At 41.7% G+C, this 21,267-nt stretch overlaps 1 protein-coding gene across 7 annotated transcripts in view; it reads left to right on the top strand.

Annotated features, from left to right (window-relative positions):
• SLC25A26 (solute carrier family 25 member 26) overlaps positions 1–21,267 on the top strand; it is a 127,896-nt gene that overhangs the window by 101,233 nt on the left and 5,396 nt on the right. For 4 of the 7 annotated variants that reach the window (XM_045774668.2, XM_045774666.2, XM_045774665.2 and 1 more), the window contains one exon: positions 14,976–15,045. The exons of the other annotated variants lie outside the window; for them this stretch is intronic. In XM_045774668.2, the coding sequence (XP_045630624.2) occupies positions 14,976–15,045 (70 nt within the window). The remainder of the gene's footprint in view (positions 1–14,975; positions 15,046–21,267) is intronic. 7 annotated transcript variants of the gene reach the window in all.

Below are 21,267 nucleotides of genomic sequence, written 5' to 3'. Positions count from 1 at the left end.
CAGTGTGCCTGCTGTGTGCCGGGCATTTTCTAGCATCTGGGGATAGAGTGGTGAAGAGAAGTGATGAAGATGCCTTTTCTCATTGAGCTTTCATTCTAGTTCTTTCCCTGGACTTTTTTTGTGGCCAGCTCCTTCTTTCCCAGGCCTTAGACCATGTGTCACCACCGAGGGGCATTCCCTTTCCACCCCTCTTTGAAGGTCTCTGCTTCCTTCCTCAGTAATTATAGCACCTGTTTATTCCCTCCCTAGCATTTTCACAGTGTGTTTAGTTATGCGCTTGTATCACCTGAATCCTTAGAAAGGACCTCAGTTGTGTGTTGAGCAGATGCTGTATACCGGACATCTCATCCACAGCACACACGGCCCAGGGTGGGAGGCCTTGTGGCCATCCCCGCTAAACAAGGAGGGGGTTCAGAGAGGTGGTCTTTCATCTGGTCATCTGAGTCTCAGGTTCCTGCCCAGCACCCTTTTACTATGTTAACTTTGTTAATGATAATAACTATGGTAATAAAACCAACCATAGCACTGAACATTTCTCGGAGTTACAGTACGCCAGGTGCCATGATAACCCCTTTCCATGGATTATCTCCTGTTTATCTTCATGACAGTTGAGACAGGTGCTGTTACTATCTTCATTTTGTAGGTGTGGAAACTGAGGAAGAGTTCAAGTGCCTTGCCTGAGGCCACAGGTTTATTTAATACTAAAGGGTACAGCTGGGATTTGAACCCAGGCAGTTTGAATGCTCAGCTGAGTTGATGTTCTTAGCCATTTTACGTAAAAGCGGTGCACATAACACATGATGTCTTCAGTAATGTGTTTGCTGTTTTGTGAGCTCAAAGGTTGGTAAAAAGTTGAGATCATGTTAACATCGGATCTGCTTCTTTAAGGCATTTCTGCAAATTGTATTAATTCCTTAACTTGATAGCATCAAGCTTAAAAATAGTGGTTGCCGTATTTCTTAGACCGACACTCCCAACCGTCCGTGGTTCTGTCCTTGGGCAGGGATTCCACAGTGTTCACTCCAGGAGTCAGCTCCGTGACCCACCGAAGATGAGCATGGGGAGTTCGTGGTGCTGAGAGCAGCCAGACCACATTTTCCCACGTGTTTGTGTGTCATTTCTTGCCTCCTTGCTTATTGGAGGGAGGAACTTTGTCTTCTGATTATTTATATTTTTTATAGTTCTGTCTTTTATACAGCAGGTGTTTATGACCATTCACTAATCGAAGGTTAGTATTCTTTCTTTGTCAAGTTCAGTGCAAAGTTGGATAACCATATACATGAACTGTTTCCTTTATAATTAGTTTCTTTTAGAAGTATGTGCACAGCTGTAGCATATAGGTTTACTCTTACTGAGCTGTAGGTAAACAATAGGCATATTTTGGAAGGATATAATAAAATTCCCTGTAAGAATGTTACAGTTTTTGTATTATCTGAATATTCAGCAGAAGCATGCAGCGCACTTGCGAGCATTGTCAAGAATGCCTTCGGGTCCTGGGTGGCTCAGGGCGGCTCAGGGCGTGATCCCGGGGTCCTGGGATCGAGCCCCACATCGGGCTCCTCCGCTGGGAGCCTGCTTCTTCCTCTCCCACTCCCCCTGCTTGTGTTCCCTCTCTGCTGGCTGTCTCTCTCTCTGTCAAATAAATAAAATCTTAAAAAAAAAAAAAAAAAAAAGAATGCCTTCAGGTCTAAATAGTTAGACTTCTCCCCGCAAGGTTTTACAAAGTTGCACAGCAGTAACTAGAGGAAATGCAAGCTTTAAGTTCAGATGCAACCGTTGAAGCAAAATGAAAATAAAATCAGCTTGGTTATGTAAGACTGTGACACCATGGTGATGATTTTTTCAGATGAAATCATAGCTTTGTAATAAAAATCAGAGGCCAGTGGATTATTCTTTCAGTCATAACACAGTGTATAAAGTACTGACTTAGATTTTTCATGTATACTTTGTATTTTTAAGAAAATATTTTAAAAAGTACTTTATAAAAAAACTTTTTATTCAAGTTGAAGAGTAACTTGTTTATTGTTCTTGATTCTTAATTGGATAATAGTTAAAATGTCCATCACCATCCCAGCCCACAATAAAATTCTCCCATGCTTTTTAGCAATCCGTATAATAGGATAGGAGCTGCTCAGTGCTCTTGGTCTCCACGTACACCCTTTGATTTCTGGTGTCTGCACAGACACGTTTGGTCAGAACAGAGATTCCTAAGGAAGGCGTACTGAAGATAGAGAAGGGAATGATAACAGTAAAAGTGTGTGTGTATGTGATTTTTGCTGTACTAAGCTTGTACCCTAAATTAAATATAACACATCAGTAGGGAAGAAAACACCTGAAAATAAGAGTAAAGTAATTATTTGCTGTCCAGACCACCAGTCAAATCGGAGTCTAAGGTGTTACGTGTTTTTGCTAAGGATTTTAGCAAAATCACGGAATGAAACAGGCATCTTTGAACAATTCAAAACGACAAGAACATTTAAGTTCTTAATTTGCATCCTGGAAGATATGGGACACTTTGTGCAAAAAGAAAAGACATTAGAATGTTACAGTGTCCTTTCATTCAATTTATGAAAGTAATGGGTGACATTTTCTTGTTTCTAGGGTTACTGAGATAGAAGGAGAGAGATCCCATAATAGGGGAGTTGGAAAAATAAAAAATTCCTCCCACTTTTAGGTGGGATTCAATCTGTAAGCAAAATGTTTAGAAGGTTCTTGTTTTGTGTAGTTTGTGCAAGGCAGATAGTGAAAAAGATATCAAGGACAGTGAGGAGGACAACTGTCCTCCATCGCAAGGGCCCTGAGAGGGTGGCTGGAAAGGGTGTGGCTTCTGGAACTCTGGGTTCCTCCCCCAGCCCTCCTGCAGCCTGTGCACCCAGGTGCCTGTTGTCCACAGAAGCTGCAGTTGAGAGGCTGTGTTGATGAGAAGGCCCAGCACATTCCATGCAGGTTCTCTTACTGAAGGTCAGGTTTAACCCTGCCACACCAGTGCCATGGCCTCGAGGGTGGGGGGTCTGGGTCCTCTGCTGAAAACAATAAAAAGCACACCAGGATTCCTCTTTTGTTTTCTTGCTTTGATTGCATTGATCTCCTGCTTAGGCAAGTTTGTGACTAAAATGAGGAAAATAGATCAGTTAGATAGAAGATGATTGCGATGAGTCACATTGACTTTTTTGGCCGAGACCGTGTGAGAAAAGAGGGGAGTTTACCATACTTTAGTGTAATCAGATGATCAAACATAGATGTATATTCAAAAGCACTTTAAAAAATGCCTGTAATGATTCCAGTTCCCTTAGAGAAAATCTTGCCAGTATTTGACTTCAAAGGACCCATCTCTAGATTCACATGTAACCTCCTCTGAAAAATGGGGGAAAGGGAGTCAGCTTTGTTTTTGCTTTTTAGATTTGCTTTCTGGTTATTTGTGAGCATTTTTGGTGCTTGTTTAGTCTGTCGGACCCTGCCCAGGGGTGGCGTTGCCGCCGCTCCAGCCGCTCCGTCTCGGCGGGCGTCCCCGGTTGATCGGAGCCCCCTGTTCAGCTGAACCTAAACGGACCCTCGGAACCACTTAGCTCACTGGGAAGCCTGTCCACCTCCGGCACTTTGAGTTACAAGGGTGGAACCTACTTGCCATTCCTGGTTTATACTGTTTTCTACTGAGCCACGAATGAAAATTTGGGGTTATGTTTGTCCAGTTCTCATTTTCCCCTGTTCCTTACACAAGGGTAAAGTTATCAAACACTGCTTAGTTGTACATATTCATCAAGGTACCAAGTATTGGCCGACCTTCTTTGTATAAGGAACTGTACGGGGCCCTCTGGGATTCTAGAGATGATGGTGGTGAGCTCCCTGTCCTAGGGAATTAGGGCTGAGATGAGACAACTTTTGAAGGTTAAGGAAAGCAGTGACTCATTATGATTTATATTTTTCTGGTGCTGGTAAGGATCGAGGCTTGCCAGTGTATTTATTCCCAGATAAATGGGGCTTATCGGTGCAGTCTCTTAATTCTTTCATTTTGACCATAATAATCTTTTAAAACAATTGTTCTTTACTTAAATATAGCCAGCCAGATATGCTTTTGCAGGCAGAATTATTAAAAGTAAGCATACCTTTTTTTGACTCCCAATCAATATTATGAGCATCAGTTACAGTGATTTGTTTTATTGTAACTGTTAGTGATACGTTTGGATATTGTTAACAAAATGGGACCTTTTGTCCCTACCCAAAACTAATAAAAGACATCCACCACAGATCCAGAAAGCTCAGAGAATGCCCCATCAGAATAAATATCCCTCCAGTAAAACTTAGCCACATTACCCCAAAATAATGTTTTAACTCTAAATCCTTAATATTACTAAGCAACTCAGCATTTGAGCCCATCGTGCTTTTGCTCAAGAATCATAAATGAGGGGCGCCTGGATGGCACAGTTGGTTGAGCGTCCTACTCTTGGTTTTGGCTGGAGTCGTGATCTTAGGATCTTGAGACCCTACCCCACATTAGGCTCTGCACTCAGCTTGGAGTCTGCTTGAGATCCTCTCTCTTGCTCCCCTCCCCCCAAGCTCTGTGCTCTTGCGCCTCTTTCTCTCATAAATAAATCTTTAAAATAAAATAAATGAAATTTCTTTCCCTTTAATTACCAGCACAATCATTTATTAAAGACTTTCTTACAAATTCTTAAAGATGTTATTTATTTGAGAGAGCGCGCATGCATGCTCACAAGTTGGGGGAGGGGCAGAGAAGGAGGGAGAAGCAGACTCCCCACTGAGCAGGGAGCCCAACGTGGCGTTTAATCCCAGGACCCTGCTATCATGACGTGAGCTGCAGGAAGATGCTTAACGGACTGAGCCACCCAGGCACCCCTTTCTTACAAATTCTTAATATCTTCACCACCTAACTTGTCTAGAAGGCAAGTATCTTATATCTCAACCAACCAAATACAGTTTAAGCACACAACGGATCAACCCACACAAAGTTGATGCTTTTGACGCATCTCAGAATGCTTGCAATCCAGCTGCCGTTATAACTGTAATTAGCCTGTGTATATAAATGATCCCTCATTTGTCAGGTAAATCCACCTGCAGTTACGAAAACTAGTTGCATAGGAAAAACCCATTCCAGCCTTTTAGCCACTTGGTTATCTTGGTAGAGCCATGGAATGGCAGAACTGAGAGCTTAACTGTGGTCTCAGTTCTATCTAACCATTTTTTGGTTTGAAACTTTGCTTTGGAAATCTCTTTTTAACACATGTTAGTATATGAATACTGTACAGAGAGATGATTCATGTAATTGAAAAATAACATTTTAAGCAGCAGTTGCTTTGTTTTTTCCAGTGCACGTGCAAAAGCTCTACAACAGCTCCATCAGCTACTGTCTGGAGAGCATTTGAATGTCTCTCATGTGTTAGAAAGTTCTGGTGGTAGGCTGACAACACTGAGGCCTACACAGAGGATTATCTCTTCTCCTGTCTTAAATAAATTATCACCTCATGTTATTAATTTAGAATCGAGGAGATGATTCTGTTCACATTCCTGTCCTTGTACCACAAAAAGTATTTGGTAAGGTTTCATAATCTTGCAAAATTGGAAGCTACATAACTTCTTTTGAATACAACAGCTGAAGTCCCAAACTGAGTTTTCCTACACTAAAGCCAAAACACTTATTTTCAATTTGTTACTCATTCATAGGACAATAGTGTACGTTTGGGTGGGTCTTTTGAAGTGAAAAACAAAGCCTTCTCTTCATGCTATACTGTAATAGAAAACACCTGACCCAAGCTTGGACTCCGAGCCGTTTCATATTTTTGGGCCTGGTGTTTGCTTTCTATCCTTTGAACGAATACCCAGGCTAGTAGCTATTATCCTGGGGGTTAAGTAGGGGTTGGGGGCGGTGGGGGGGGGGGTGCAAAGTACATCATGCTGTTCCTCAGTAGGCCTTGAGCAATGATTGAGGACTGACTTGGGAAATGAAGATAACCTGATTGTTTTGTAGTGATACCGCTAGGTATTCTGGATTCCTTATAATATCCTACTGGATGATTGAAATAGTGTTAATTTTTTAAAAAGCCAATGTTAAAAATTGCATACCTTTAAACGATATGAATGATGAAATTCAGTCAAAGTCTATATTTTAGTAGTGCTTTCTATTTTAGTCTGCTGCATGGATCATTATACTACGGTCATGTAAGATGTCAACATTCGGGGAACCTGGGCGAAGGGTATGTGGGAACTGTATTATTTTGCAACTTTTCTGTAAGGCTAAAATTACTTCAAAGTGGAATTTCTAAGCTCTTAGAACTGCTTTCTAATCGAGCTACAGTGTGGAAACTCAAGAAAAATTATAGAAATTGAGCTGTGACCCAGACCCCAGGATAAGATGGTGAGCATAGTAGACTTTGCTCTTGTTCACATCTAGAATCTTGCAGCTCTGCTCTGAACATGCCTGCCTGTTGTCATTTACTGACGTTCCTAATCAAAAAAAACCCAAACCAAAACAAAAAACAAACAAACCACAGTAGCAGAATTAGGAACATATCTGCCTATTACTACCACTCGAAATTTCTCATTGACCTGAGATATTAGCAAGTATGTATAGATTCATCTGAAAATTTCATTTTTTATTTGAAAAAGAAAGGAAATAGGACCCTGAACTGGGATAAATAAATCAATACTAGGTAAAGAGATCTGGTTTTTTAGATTCTTACTTTGGTACAGAGTGTCCATCAGAAGAGTTCAGGCTCCCAACACTGGTTCTTCACATCTGGGCTCACTTTCTGTCCCTCGTCCCCACACTCCCTTGTCATTTATCTGCCTGCACAGAAACCATTAGACCTCCATGGCAGTGGAAATACTTACTTAGATTGAGAAATTATGGCAATTGAAAATGTTTTGGTGTTCAGATAGGTCCTTAAACATATTGTTCATTACAAACCCACATGATTTAAACAACTTTTACACACATCAAAATATTTTCTTTAAGCACTTATATATCGTTATGTAGCCTTTCTAGAAGTTGAGCTGTGTATAGTAGTGAGGAATCTTACAGTGTTGCACATATGTTATTCTGTCTGTAAGACCCGTGGCTTTGGCGGGGGGCGGGGGTCGGCACCAACCAGCTTCAGCTCCCCCCACTTTCTATCTCTGTGACCTTAGGCAAGTTACTTAACATTGTTTAGCACCACCCCCACACCTGTCTTTGTGGATAATACACATTTTCCAAAATTAAATGGAAAATGTAAAATCTTTAACATAGTGTCTGGAACATGCTAGGTACTCAGCAAGTGGTAATTAATAGTAGTAATCATTCATACTGTTGCCTGCACTGTATTTTTTTCCATTTTGCAGTCTACTCTTAAATTATTGAAAAGTCACAAACAATAATATTTATACTTCCAGTGAGTAACCCTTCCTGTCTTCCCAGCCACTATTTTTTTTTTTTTTTTTAGTTGATCTCAGTCCTCTGGTCCCTGCACATATATGAGCAAATCTGTCATTTCACAATACTTTCATAATTCACATACAGTACTTTTTACCAATCAGGTTCTTATTATTATCAGTGGTGGTGTTTAATGAATTTTTAAGTAGCTCCCAAGTGAAATATTTGTAAATACCATTCATCTTTTTAGCTTGACCTCTTATTTTCCCAAAGTTTTTCTGTTTAGATTATGTCCTCATTTAAAAAAAAAATTACACTCCTATTGTTTAAAGCAAGTTGTTTGGGGGCAGTGACACACACGGTTTGTTCATTCACTAGATATCGTACTATCATTCCAGAAGAAATTATGGTCTGTATGTGGAAGTAAAGTGTCTTATAAATACCATTCTCTTTGCTGCCCAGACAGCTGTAACCTGTAGACCCAAGTCCACATGTTTTTATACCTTGGGCCAGATTGTCTCGTACACAGTTCTGCTGCTAACGGTCCACTTAAACTCGGGCAAGTTGCTTAACTGCTCTGGGCCTCAACTTCCCCGTCTATAAAATGAAGATAAAATGGCACGTCCTCAGAAGATTGTAGGTAGGACTGCATGAGTTAATGTATGTGGAGTGTTTAGTGCCTGGAATCCAAATCCGTTCTAGAGAAGTCTTTATTGTGCTTGCTGTTACATTCGTTTCTCACTTGATTCTAAACCTTTTGGTTCTAGAGATTTCTTTTCAATTTCAAAATGATTTCTTTATGTGTTCTTGGACTAAATTATTCTGGTGAGGTGATAGTGGCAAGTTATGCTTATCTATGGAGAGTCTATTTTTTAACCTGTGTCTTCAGCCATCTGAGTCTATTTTGATTAAGTGCCCCTCCCCAAGCAATTTTTCCCCCCTCCTAGATTAGAGCGGGCACTTCTGTGAAACCTTCTCCATCACCTCCCTTCCCTCTGTTAAAACCCTTTTCTGCCCACACTGTACCCCTGTCAAATACTAGACCTAAGGACGGCTGCTCTTCTTTTTCCCCTTGAAAAAAGTGCTTGATATTCAGGAGGCACACGGAAATGTTGAATTGATGAATTACATAACATCTTTGATTTTTTTTCCTCCTATATGACATGCAACTCACATCTTGTTCTTTATTATTGCTTATAAACTCAGCATAATCATTAGTAATTTAAGTCTGTTTTGAGTAAACTTCTGCTCTTTGGAGCACTCGAAGATATCCATAGATGAAAGGAAGATGGCCTTCAGTGGTCACTACAAGTCAAGTTCAGGTTTCAGATTCCTTTTCTAAAAAGTCAGCTAAGTAAGTAATGGTGTTAGAACTGGCTTTAGCCTGATAAAATACACATTTTTTCCACCTCAAAAGTAAAAAGATGTTGTTCTCCTGTTTGGTTTCTTATGCTGTTGCTTGTGCTGGTGTGAGCTATGGAGAAGGTAATGCTTTCTGCAAAATCACAGAGATATTTGCAAACATGATTTACTGAAAAGATACCAAGTACTACACTCAATGGCAAGACTATCTTCAGAAAGCTGTGTGTCATAAATCATTTTTTAGCTTCTCTTCTTCCATAAGATGTTCGCAAAAATCTATTTGGCAGCTGCACTCCAGTGAATTTAATAGTCCAGTGAATTTAATAAATACATCTTTTAAGTAGTCATTCTTATCAGTTAGATGGAAGGAAATGTTGGGAATCCTCAGATAACACACAGTGTTACATATCTAATTTGCTTAGGTGTCTGACTTAAAAAAAAAAGTTGTTCTCTGATTTCAGACTAAATTACAAAGCTATAGTAGTTAAAATAATAGGGTATTGGCATTAAAAACAGACACATAGATCGGTGGAACAGAAAAGAGATTTTATTTTATTTTTTTTTAAAGATTTTATTTATTTATTTGACAGAGATAGAGACAACCAGTGAGAGAGGGAACACAAGCAGGGGGAGTGGGAGAGAAAGAAGCAGGCTCATAGCGGAAGAGCCTGATGTGAGGCTCGATCCCGTAACGCCGGGATCACGCCCTGAGCCGAAGGCAGACGCTTAACCGCTGTGCCACCCAGGCACCCCAGAAAAGAGATTTTAGAAATAAACCCACACATATACAGTTAATTAATTTATGACAGAGGAGCCGAGAATATACAATGGGGAAAGGACAGTCTCTTCAATAAATAGTGCTGGGAAAACTGGACAGCCACATGCAAAAGAATGAAATTGGACCACTATCTTACATTGTACAAAATTAACTTGAACATAAGACCTGAAACAATAAAAATCCTAGAAGAAAACAAGCTCCTTAACATACGTCTTAGCAATAATTTTTAAAATCTGACATCAAAAGCAAAAGCAATAAAAGTAAACAAGTGAAACTACATCCAACTAAAAAAATTTTTTTTTAAAGATTTTATTTATTTATTTGACAGAGAGAGACAGCCAGCGAGAGAGGGAACACAAGCAGGGGGAGTGGGAGTGGAAGAAGCAGGCTTCCAGCAGAGGAGCCTGATGTGGGGCTCGATCCCAGAACACCGGGACCACGCCCTGAGCCAAAGGCAGACGCTTAACGACTGCGCCACCCAGGCTCCCCCCAACCCAAAATTTTCTGCACAGCAAAGGAAATCATCAACAAAATGAAAAGGCAACCTAATGAATGGGAGAAAATATTTGCATATTGTGTATCTGATAAGGGCCAATATCCAAAATACATGAAGAATTCATACAAATCAACAGCAAACAATCTGGTTAAAAAATGGGCAAAAGATCTGAATAGACATTTTTCCAAAGAAGACATACAGACGACCAACAGGTTCATGAAAAGGTGCTCAACCTCACTAATACTCAGGGAAATGCAAGTCAGAACCACAATGAGATATCACCTTATACCTGTCAGAATGGCTGTTCTCAAAAAGACAAGAAATAAGTGTTGATGGGCATTTGGAGAAAAGGGAGTTGGTGAGAATTGGTGGTGAGAATGTAAATTGGTGCAGAATGGCTGTTCTCAAAAAGACAAGAAATAACAAGTGTTGATGGGCATTTGGAGTTGGTGAGAATTGGTGGTGAGAATGTAAATTGGTGCAGCCACTATGGAAAATCATATGGTGATTCCTCAAAAAATTAAAAATAGAACTACCATATCCAGGTCCCACTTCTGGGTATTTATCTGAAGGAAGAAAAAACCCTAACTTGAAAAGATACCTGCGTCCCTCTGTTCACTGCAGCATTATTTACAATGGTAAAGACATGGAAACCTAACTGTCCATTGATAGATGAATGGATAAAAAAATTGTGGTGCGCACACACACACACACACACACACACACAGGACTGTTATTCAGCCATAAAAAAGTATGAAATCTTGCCATTTGTGACAACATGGATGGACCTCAAGGGCATTATGTTAAGTGAAATAAATCTGAGAAAGACAAATACTGTAGGATCTCTCTTTTATGTGGAGTCTAAAAAAATATGTTCATAGGTACAGAGAACAGTTGGGTGGTTGCCAGGGAGTAGGGGAGGGGGAGTAATGGATGAAAGGGATCAAGAGGTAAAAAGAAAAACAGTAAATCACACAAGTTGTTGAAGTTGACAAAATGGGGCCTTATATGCATTTATATGGCATCTTTCTCATTTCTGAAGCAATCTTCTCAACCTTCCAGATATAACTGCAGTGGGGGAATATCGAGAGTAGGAGATTAGTACTAAGTTGGCTGTTCTTCTTTCAGTTGTCATGCCACCATCAGTTGGTCATATTATTATCCTAACTATTTTAGTAAGTATATTCAAGAGGCCTTTTTTATAATATTTGTCATTATTGTCCTGCATACCATTATGTTAAAGGTCCTACCCAGTACAGTAAGGCAAGGAAAACAAATAAAAGGCAGTAATCCATATTGGAAAGGAGGAAGGGAACTAAACGTTTTTTCACAGACATTGTGATCAACTGATGTAGAAAATTTGAGGGAGAGATGCCTGGGTGGCTCAATCCGTTAAGCATCTGCCTTTGGCTCAGGTCATGATCCAGGGTCCTGGGATCGAGTCCTGCATCAGGCTCCTTGCTCAGCAGGGAGCCTGCTTCTCCCTCTGCCTGCCGCTTTCCCCGCTTGTGTGTACTCTCCCCCCACCTCATTCTCTGACAAATAAATAAAATCTTAAAAATATTGAGGGAATCTACAGAGAAGCTACCAGAGCTGATAAATTTATCAGGGTTGCAGGATACAAAATTAGTGTATAAAATAAATTCTGTTTCTACATATTAGCAAGAACCAATCAGAAGCTGAAGTTAAAGCAATACCATTTACAATAACATCAAAACATGAAATACTTGGGGACAAATCTGAAAATTCAAGTGCAAGGCCTATATACTGAAAACTACGAAACACTTTTGAGAGAAAATAATGGAGGCCTAAGTAAATGGAGAGATACACTGTATTTGTGGGTTGGAAAACTCAATATTGCCAATATCTCCATTCTCCAAACTATCTATAGATTCAGTGCAATTCAGGTCAAAATCTCAGTAGGCTGTTTTGTAGAAATTGATAAACCGATTCTCAAATTTGTATGGAAATGCAAAGAACCTAGAATAAACAATTTTGGAAAAGAACAAAGTTGGAGAACATTCCATGATTTTAGGGCTTACTGTATAGCTATGGTAGGTAGTATCCAATTGGTGTCAGGATAAATCTATAGATTGGAATAGAATAGAGTCCAGAAGTAGACCCATACATATATGGACAGCTGATTTTTGAGAAAAATGAGAAATCAGTTCATTGGAGAAACGATAGTCTTTTCCAATTGCTGGAACAATTGTATGTAAAAAAATGTATGTTAAAAAGAAACCACCAAAGAACCTCAATCTGTACTTTGCACCATAAATAAAAACTATCTCAGGGGCATCTGGGTGGCTCAGCTGGTTTAGCGTCTGCCTTCAGGTCATGCTCCCAGGGTCCTGGGATCAAGTTCTACATCGGGCTTCCTGCTTGGCATGGAGTCTGCTTCTCTGGAGACTCTGCCCCTCACCCCTGCTCGTGTTCTTTCTCTCTCGTTCTCTCTTATGCTCTCTCTCTCAAATAAATATCTTAAAAAAAAAAAAAACCAACTCAAAATGAATGGTTGATCTAAATGTAAAACCTAAAAGCCAAACATTTTTTTTTATATTTAAAAATAAAACTTTATTTTTTTTTATTATGATTTTTTATTATATTATGTTAGTCACCATACAGTACATCCCCGGTTTTCGATGTAAGGCTCGATGATTCATTAGTTGTGTATAACACCCAGTGCACCATGCAATATGTGCCCTAAAAGCCAAACATTTCTAGACGAAAACATGGGTGCATTAAGGCCTGAGCTAGAGAAAGATTTCTTAGATGTGTCACCAAAGCGAGATCCATAAAAGGATAATTTGAACTTCATCAAAATCCAATATGTCTGTCCTTTTATAGACACTGTTAAGAGAATGAGAAACAAGGCATGGTCTATTTGAGAATGACTTGTATCTAGAATATATAAAGAACTCTCAAAACTCAGTAACTAAAAAACAATTTAATAAAAATGTGCAAAACATTCGAACAGACACTCCACTGAAGAAAATATAGGGAGGGGCATCTGGGTGGCTCAGTCAGTTAAACGTCCGACTCTTGATCTCGGTTCAGGTCTTGACCCTCAGGGTTGTGAGTTCAAGCCCCACATTGGGCTTCATGCTGGGTGTGGAGCCTACTTGGGAAAAAAAAAAAAAAAAGAAGATACAGGGATGGCATAAACGCATATGAAAAGAAGCTCTGCATCAGTCATTAGGAAAATATGAATTAAAACCATAGTGATGTATTACTACACACCTATTAGAATGGTTAAAATGTAAAAAATCCCAATAATACTGTTGGGAAGGATGTGGAGAAACTGGAACTGGTCAGAATGTGAAATGGTACAACCAATTTGGAAAATGATTTTGTAGTTTCTTAACAAGTTAAACATATTCATGCTGTGAGATCCAGCTATTTCATTGCTAGGTATTTCCCCAAGAGAAATGAAGGCATGTGTCCGTATAAAGACACATATATAAATGTTCATCATAGCTTTTTTTGGTAATAGCTAACAACTGGAAAAATTCCCAAATGTGCTTCAACAAGCAGAGACCTAAACAAATAATGATATATCTACACAAGGGGATATTGCTTAGCAATGAAACAGGAATGAAGTGTCTATATAGACAGCAACATGGATGGGTCTTACAAAATTCTGAAGGAAAGAATCCAGGTTAAAAAAAATGAATGTCTAATTACCTTTACATAAAATTCTGGAAAAAGCAAACTAATGTGGAATGACAGATCAGTCGGGGTGGTGAGGAAGGACAGAGAAGGATTTTGGGGGTGACGGATAGCTTCACTATGTTAATTATGGCAGTGATTTGTGTGTGCTCGTCAAGACTTAACAAGTTGTATACTTTAAATAGTGTAGTTTATTGGACACAATTGGACACATACTTACACCTCAATAAAATAAAACCAAAAAAACCGAGTGTAAGCTGTGCTGTTAGAAAGCCTGCTTAAAAGGTGGATAATAACAGGGCCCAACTTTTAGGGTTGTTGTGAGGACTGGGTATTAACACATGGTCAGAGAGTGGACTGGCGCCTGACTCAGAGCTCGGTTCACCGTTTGGTGTCACTGCATCTTGTCCTCTCCTGGTTCGTCAGCTCTTGGTGAGCAAGGCACCATGTCTCTGCCATCTTTCTGCCTAGTTTGAAACTTTGAAATGGGTTTATCGATTTGTATAATCCTCAGCTTACATCACAAACAGTGCAAAAACATGTTTTGACAAATTTTAAACCCGTCATTATGTAACAGAATTAGCATCTTTCGAACATGCTGCAATATGGATAAAGATTAAAGAAAGGGGGGGTGATCAGAAGGGGGGAATGGAGCATGAGAGACTGTGGACTCTGAGAAACAAACTGAGGGCCTCAGAGGGAAGGGGGTGGGGGACTGGGATAGGCTGGTGATGGGTGGTGGGGAGGGCACGTATTGCATGGTGCACTGGGTGTTATACGCAACTAATGAATCATCGAACTTTACATCAGAAAACCAGGGATGTACTGTATGGTGACTAACATAATATAATAAAAAAATATTATAAAAAAATAAAGTCTATCTTGTCTGATAGGAAAAAAAGATTGAAAAAAGGATTGAGGAATGTGGCCGACGCTGCTGTGGACTAACTTGTGAATTGCGTTATTTTTTATGTTTAGAATCATATGGGAAATATTTAAAACGTTACATTGTCTTAGAGGTGTGTCTTTATATTTATTTGTACACATACACGCAAGTGTGAGTATATCCTTCATTATTTCCTGAAAATTGTTTTCGTTGAGCGCTTGAATGTAGCTGTCACCCTTGTTTCTTTGACTTATTTTAGAATGCAGTTAAGTCCTTGGGAAAATCACTTATGTCATCAGTGAGGAATGTCACCAAAATAGCTTCTCACTTAAGTTCCCATCCCCAGAGCTAACCCACAGGAGGTTCCGATAAATTCAGATATTTAATAACTTGTAATTTTCTTTCTCCTTCAACACAGGCCCTGTGGTCCTGGAGGCAGGACCGCGTGGTGGATTGTTGGCAGTCAGCAGTCTGTGGAGCTTTTGCAGGTGCAGAGGATTATGTTATACTGGGAAAGACCAAAGGGGGGAGAAAAATGTGCAAATATTAACTATGCAAAAACAACATTCTTTAGAAATTCCAGATTGTTTAGATGAAGAGAGTTCCACTAGTTGTTTGAGAAAACAGAGTGTCTTAGGAAGAAGAAGAAAAAAAACCTCGCTTAAAAGGTGTCTGCTTGAAAGACAGCCAATTTGTTTTTGACAAATTTTTCTTTTTCTTTTTATCTTTATTAAAGCCTTCACTCAGGCCCTCGGATTATCTTAAAGATGATTTATAAAGTCCTCTGTGGGAAGAGCCTTGCCGTGGGTGCGGGGCTAACCGCGCAGCTGTCCGCCTCGAGCGGTGCTTTGGGGGTTTCAGTGATCTGCAGAAGGCAGTGATTCACGGTTCGTGTGACACGTTTGACAGCGCCGCCGATTAACTGCTGTCAGGAGAGCCGACGCTGCTCAGCACACTTACCGAAGGCTAAACGGGTCTGGGGAGAAAATAGGGAGATCTAAGCATCTGGGCATTTTCTAGACGTTAAACCAAGAGCAAAGTGACAGTATGCAACCCTGTGTTATCCATCACTAAATCGTGTGCATTTTCCAGTGAGGCTGTAATAAGAGCTCAGGTGCTTTAACAAAGTAAGTAAGCGATAGTTTCAGCAGTTGAAGAAAGAAGTGCATTTTGCTATTGCAAATAAAGGTAAGTTAGAATTATGGTTGAAATAAATTGAAATGGAGATTTGCCAGAAACTGTAAACTGCTAATTTTGATGTGTAGCCAGTAAATAGATAGGTAGTTTCAGGATGTCTACTTTATTAGAAAATAATTCTTTTCCAATTTATTTAATGGTTGTTGGATTGTTTTTTTTGTGGTAGTGATTAGGAAAGCAGAAAACATGTATTTTATAGGATTCCTTATTAATAATTGGACCCATTCGACTCGTAGAATTGATAATCAAAAATAAGAGTCTTGCCTGTAGACACGAAGCCGGCTCAGATTGATTATGACGGGTAATCGTTCCCACATGACACATAGTCATTAGCTGTGTTAAATGAGTAGGTGGTCTCAATTCACTTTCCAGAGGTCAAGAGTCTACTCCCCAGTCCTTAAGAGAAATGGTGATTTTTTTTTTTTTTTTGGCTCCCTCCAGGGGACGAAGTGAGCAGTATGGAAATTTAGTCATCCCGGATAAGGAAGGGCACCTTGTAAATTTACCAGTACCATAAAACTTAGATGGGATGGAGCAAGAAGTGTTTATTCTCTGGTGTCCTATTCCTGAAGTGCAGCTGATCAAAGATTTGCTTACAAGCATTGCTTCCATGAGGGAAATGTGCATTCCCTACCATGTCTTTTTCCGAATCATGCTTTGTCATAAGCACTTCGATTAGAAGCGGGGGAAGAGAAACTTCCGGTCAGCCGTCCGCTGCGCAGTGGGCTTCTGGGGGTCATGCGAGGCGTGCAGCCGGGACGCGCTCTGTGCCGGGGACCAAGGGAAGCCGCGGTGTGGAGCAGGCCGCAGGCAGGGCCACGTAGCCGGTGGGGGCCCGCCTGCCGGACTCAGAGTTGTCCCGTCTCAGCTCTGCCCCCAACTAAGGAATGAGACCCGGGGCCGTCCTGAGCACCAGTTAACTTGCCTGTAACGTAGACGCACCCCTTACTGCTGTAGCGGGGGTCACTGCAGCCATCGGGGGGATGATGTGTGAAACGGAACTCATCGATGGGGCGTGTGATTTCGACTGCAGTAGCAACAAACAATACCCAGAAAATGAAGAGCTGTCATCACACTGATTCAGATCCACAGTTGCACTGCGAGAATAACCTATTGGTAGAGTTTCTGTACATAATCCTCGCCAGTAGCAGGTAGATTTAAAAACTCCTCCAGTGCAGTTACCTTATTTCTTCAGCTGAGGTTCTGGTCAGTGGAGGAGTTAGTCAGCGTCTGCAAAAATCCACTGAAGGTAGAGCCACATATATTTAGCAAAAGACAGAACGAGTATATTTTTGTTTAATCCCTTCTGTTTTAAAATTCGGTTGGTAGGTTGATCCTGAAGGATACAGTTTCTATTTTAAAACCTTTATTTATTTAAAACTATTTTAAAACCTTTAAAACATCGTTTAAAAATATTCCAACTTATAAAAAAGTGGTAGACGGTGGGAGACTGTGGTGCCACCGGGCCTGCCACGCTGTGGAGGAGTGACTCCTGCCTCGTGGTCCCGGGCCGCCCTTCCCGGGCCTGCCGTGCCTCCCCCGCCCGCGCTCTCCAGCCTTGCTTGGCCACAAAGGCCGTGGTAAGACTTGCCCTCTGATATATCAGAAATCAGATTGTTCACCCTTGCGCATTTCTCCGGTTTTCGACTGGTTAAGTCGTCATGGACGAACCATTCTCTGTGCTATCTTTGGCACTCTTCTGTGCCCATGCTTGTTTTATAAACTACTTGGCACAAATATCCAAAAATGTCCCTTGAGATTGGAGGTGTTGATGGCTTGTCATGCTCAGAAATTCCCTTGGCTTCTGGTCAGGGGTTAAATGAGGGGGAAAAAAAAGACTTTGCCAGCTTCCTCACTGTGAGTTAATTTTTAAATATAAAACCATAATTCAGCCTAAGTAATTAATGACATTTGCTACTATAGAGATATGTGCAGAATATTCTAGTGTTCTTTGGTCAGTTTCTTGTAATTAATATCTACTTACATTTTCTAAGAGAGAAGGAGCAGGACTGACAGAGTGGGTGTGACGGAGAAAGAGATATTCCCATGACTTGAAATTCCAGAATATGGGCCGCCGGGGTAGCTCGGGTGGTTAAGCATCCGACTGTTGGTTTTGACTCAGGTCATGATCTCATGAGTCATGAGATCGAGCCCCGAGTGGAGCCCCTCATCGGGCTCTGTGCTCAGTGGGGAGTCTGCTTAGAGATTCTCTCCCCCTGCCTCTCCCCCCAGCTCGTGCACACCGTTGCTCACACGCTCTCTCACACTCAAAAAATGAGGAAGTCTTTTTTTTTTTTTTTTTTAAAGGAAAGAAGAAAGAAATTCCAGAATAGGGTGAAGGATTTATCTGAGTAACAAATGAGAAGGCTTGGCACAACCTTGAAACACACGCAAAACCATGTGTGCTGTTGAAGCCCCGCAGAGGCTTCTGGACACTTGTCGGGACGCGGTGCGCAGGAGGCGCGTGGAGACGCTGCCCTTGCTCCGCGGCTCGTCCGGAGAGCGGGGGCCGGGCCCCGCCACGTTCACAGCTGCTGCTGGGCCGTGACAGCTCCAGACTGGCGGGAGGAAGGTGGCCTCTTTGTCTGGAGTGGGGGAGAACCTACATTTGTTCCCTGAGGGCGCACGAGATGTCTTCATTGTAAACACCCGGTTTCCCTGGACCTGCTCTCCGAAAGCCGAAAGCCGTTAGCCTAACCTTCTGTGAAAGCCCCAGTCTGCGGAGCCCGTAGAAAATTGTGTCGTGTGTGACGCGAGCACGCAGGCAGCCTGTGGTTGCACTAATTATTTCCTGTCTGATATGTTAGCGTGCGCCCCGTAGTTATTACCAGCAGTTTACAGTTCCCTTTAGTAAAATGCAGAAAGTCACCGCATTCTCACCGAAAGCACAGGTCCCCAGCCCCCTCTCCACTGTAACCCGTTACTCTGTTATGGGATCTTCCCAGGCCCTTCTTTGCAGCCTCATAAAAAATATTGTGAGGGCTGCGTATTAAAGCAGTCCTTGATATTTGAAGGCATTAAAATTGATTTATTGATGACTTTCATAAAATGCAGCTACCATCATAGTAAAATTAGGACCTATTTAAGTGTATTTGTCTTTGTCTCCTATGAAACGGTTGTCCCTAAGAGCATATTGGCAAGGCAGCCCCAGTAAGGGAGAGGTGCACTTTTGCTAAGACCAAGACACATCGGATGCACTGTGCCCACAGTTACGAGAGGATGTTTCAGTGTAGGTAAGTGAGGACAGCCTGAGTAGTCAGGGGACAGGTGACGTCTTTACCAACTTTTAAGTCTTCGAAATTGGTTTAGGAAAGTTTGTGAGCATTTTCTTTCTTTCTTTTTTTTTTTTTTTAAAGATTTTTATATATTTGAGAGAGAGAGCGAACTGGTGGGGGGGGGAGGGCAGAGGGAGAGGCAGAACCCAAGATTATGACCTGAGTCGAAGGTAGATGCTTAAGCGACTGACCCACCCAGGCACCCCAGTTTGTGACCGTTTTCAAATAGGATAATGGTGTGTGCACTTCTGAGTTTTAATAGACACGTTTTAATGTCTTTTCACATACCAGTCATCACGTGGTAAACGAACACTACTTTTGGAGCTAAGGGGCACGTGACTTTGAGTCCCAGCTCCATACTGTGTGGCCCTGAGCCAGTTGTCTGTAAGATGGAAGAATAATTCCCATGCACACAAGATACGATAAGTAATGACAGGTACCTAGTATGGTCCCACCGTGCCAGGTACAAAGTTAGCCCAGATATTCGCTCCGAGCTTCCCCTGCTTCCTCCTCTTTTAGAGGGCGAGTTGAAGCTTTGGGTTTGTAAAAACTGCAGACACTTGTCCCGGGCTCCTGGCAAGCATTTTTGAGTGCCTGCTGTGTGCGCTGGGCTAGAGCCATGAAGGAAAATCACACGTTATCTCTGCCCTTGCAGGAAAGAGCCAGGCGCTGTTCTAGACACTTGGCATAGACTCATTTAGTGCCTGTGTCATACTCTTACCTCAGATGAAAAAACTGAGGCCTCTAGCACCCTCAGTGGCCATGAGCTCACGTTCTGGAGTCAGGAAAGTTCACGTCTCAGCTGTGCTCTAAAACCTTCTGTGAGTTCTGTAACCTCACTGAGCCTCAGTTTCCCCACCTGTAAAATGGGGTAGCAGTTACAGAAGTACCTGTCTCATAGGGTGCTTTACCTAGAGAATAAGTACTATAGTTAAGTACGGGATTTAAGGCTTGGTCTTTCTGACCCTGGAAGAGTTCTTCCAGGCTGGACCCAGCGAACCCTTGCAGCCAGTGAGGGAAACAAAGCCAGTACTATCAGATTTGGGGTGAGGAGTTTGGGATAGTGCAGGTTCATTGCCCGAACTTGAGTTCAGTACCTGAACTTCAGGCAGCTTTTGAATCTGGAGGAAAATGTTTCACATGTTCGTAGCACAGAAGTGGCTAAAACGAAAGGGGATGCTAATATTCATGTAATTGATCATCTGTAGCCCTAAGGGTGTGTCCTTTGTGAGTAACCGAAAATGGGACATAAAAGCATAAATGGGTACATCTTTCAAAAAGTCAGCATCCTAATACATGCCACCAAAGTTCGGTGTGAGGATCTTATTTCAGCAACATGTTTAGAACGATAGTTGGTGGAGATCAGATGACCTTCACACGCCACGACCTTCAGAGGGAGACGTGCTGTTTCTGGAGCAGCCTTCCCACGTGTTCAGCCCGTAGGAAGCTGTGCAGCCTCGCTCATGGAAGCTGAATCTTGAGAAAGCCCCTTTAGGTTTATTATTTCTATCTCGTTAGGGCCTCTTGGGGTTTAAAAAACATCTTTGTATCACACTAACTAAAATACACCATATACCATGGTTTCCAAAAAAAAAAGAAAAGAAAAAGTCCTCCAAATCCTTTGTCCGTAGATAAGGGTATTAAAGTCTGTGGATTTTTTAAAATCTCAGTTTGGCAGTCATGGTAGTCCGTGGAAAAGAAGGTGGGAAGGAAGCGGTGGGAAGGTTGCCTGTTGAATCAGGATGCAGAGAGGGGCCTAGAAATGTTGTTACTTGGCCTGGCCTGTTATTTGAAGCCTGCAAGTACAGAAAACTTTACCCTTTCAACTCAAGGAATTTAGCCGTTTTAATACCAAAAGTCCCTACAGCAGTATGCAGATTTCTGTTTGCCCATTTTGTCTCAGACCAGAAAAGACAGCAGCATGTGGGAGTCAGGGTCAAGAACAGTGGTCCATGGAAGGCGTGGGCCTCAGAGAATCAGCGGGAGCAGCGAGCCTCTCGTACTGACAGTGGGTGTCTGAACTTAGACATGCAACCACGTACACACCGGGTTTGTTGCTTCACAAAAGAGCAAGATAAATTACGGGGCCTTGTTCCCTGCCCCCCACCCCCCGGGGTGTGTAAAGCATCATCCGGTCATCTCTTCTGCGTGCGGTTCACCGTCACTATAAGCCATGGAGCGTGTGGGCTCTGCGTGCGTGCCGCCTCCTGTGGAATCGGCGCAGTGGACGTAATGAGG

Source organism: Ursus americanus, chromosome 14, assembly GCF_024610735.1.
Source record: "Ursus americanus isolate L20-20 chromosome 14, mUrsAme1.1.p, whole genome shotgun sequence".
Lineage (NCBI taxonomy): Eukaryota > Metazoa > Chordata > Mammalia > Carnivora > Ursidae > Ursus > Ursus americanus.
Note: the sequence above shows the minus strand (reverse complement) of the source record. Positions and strands in the feature narration are given on the sequence as shown.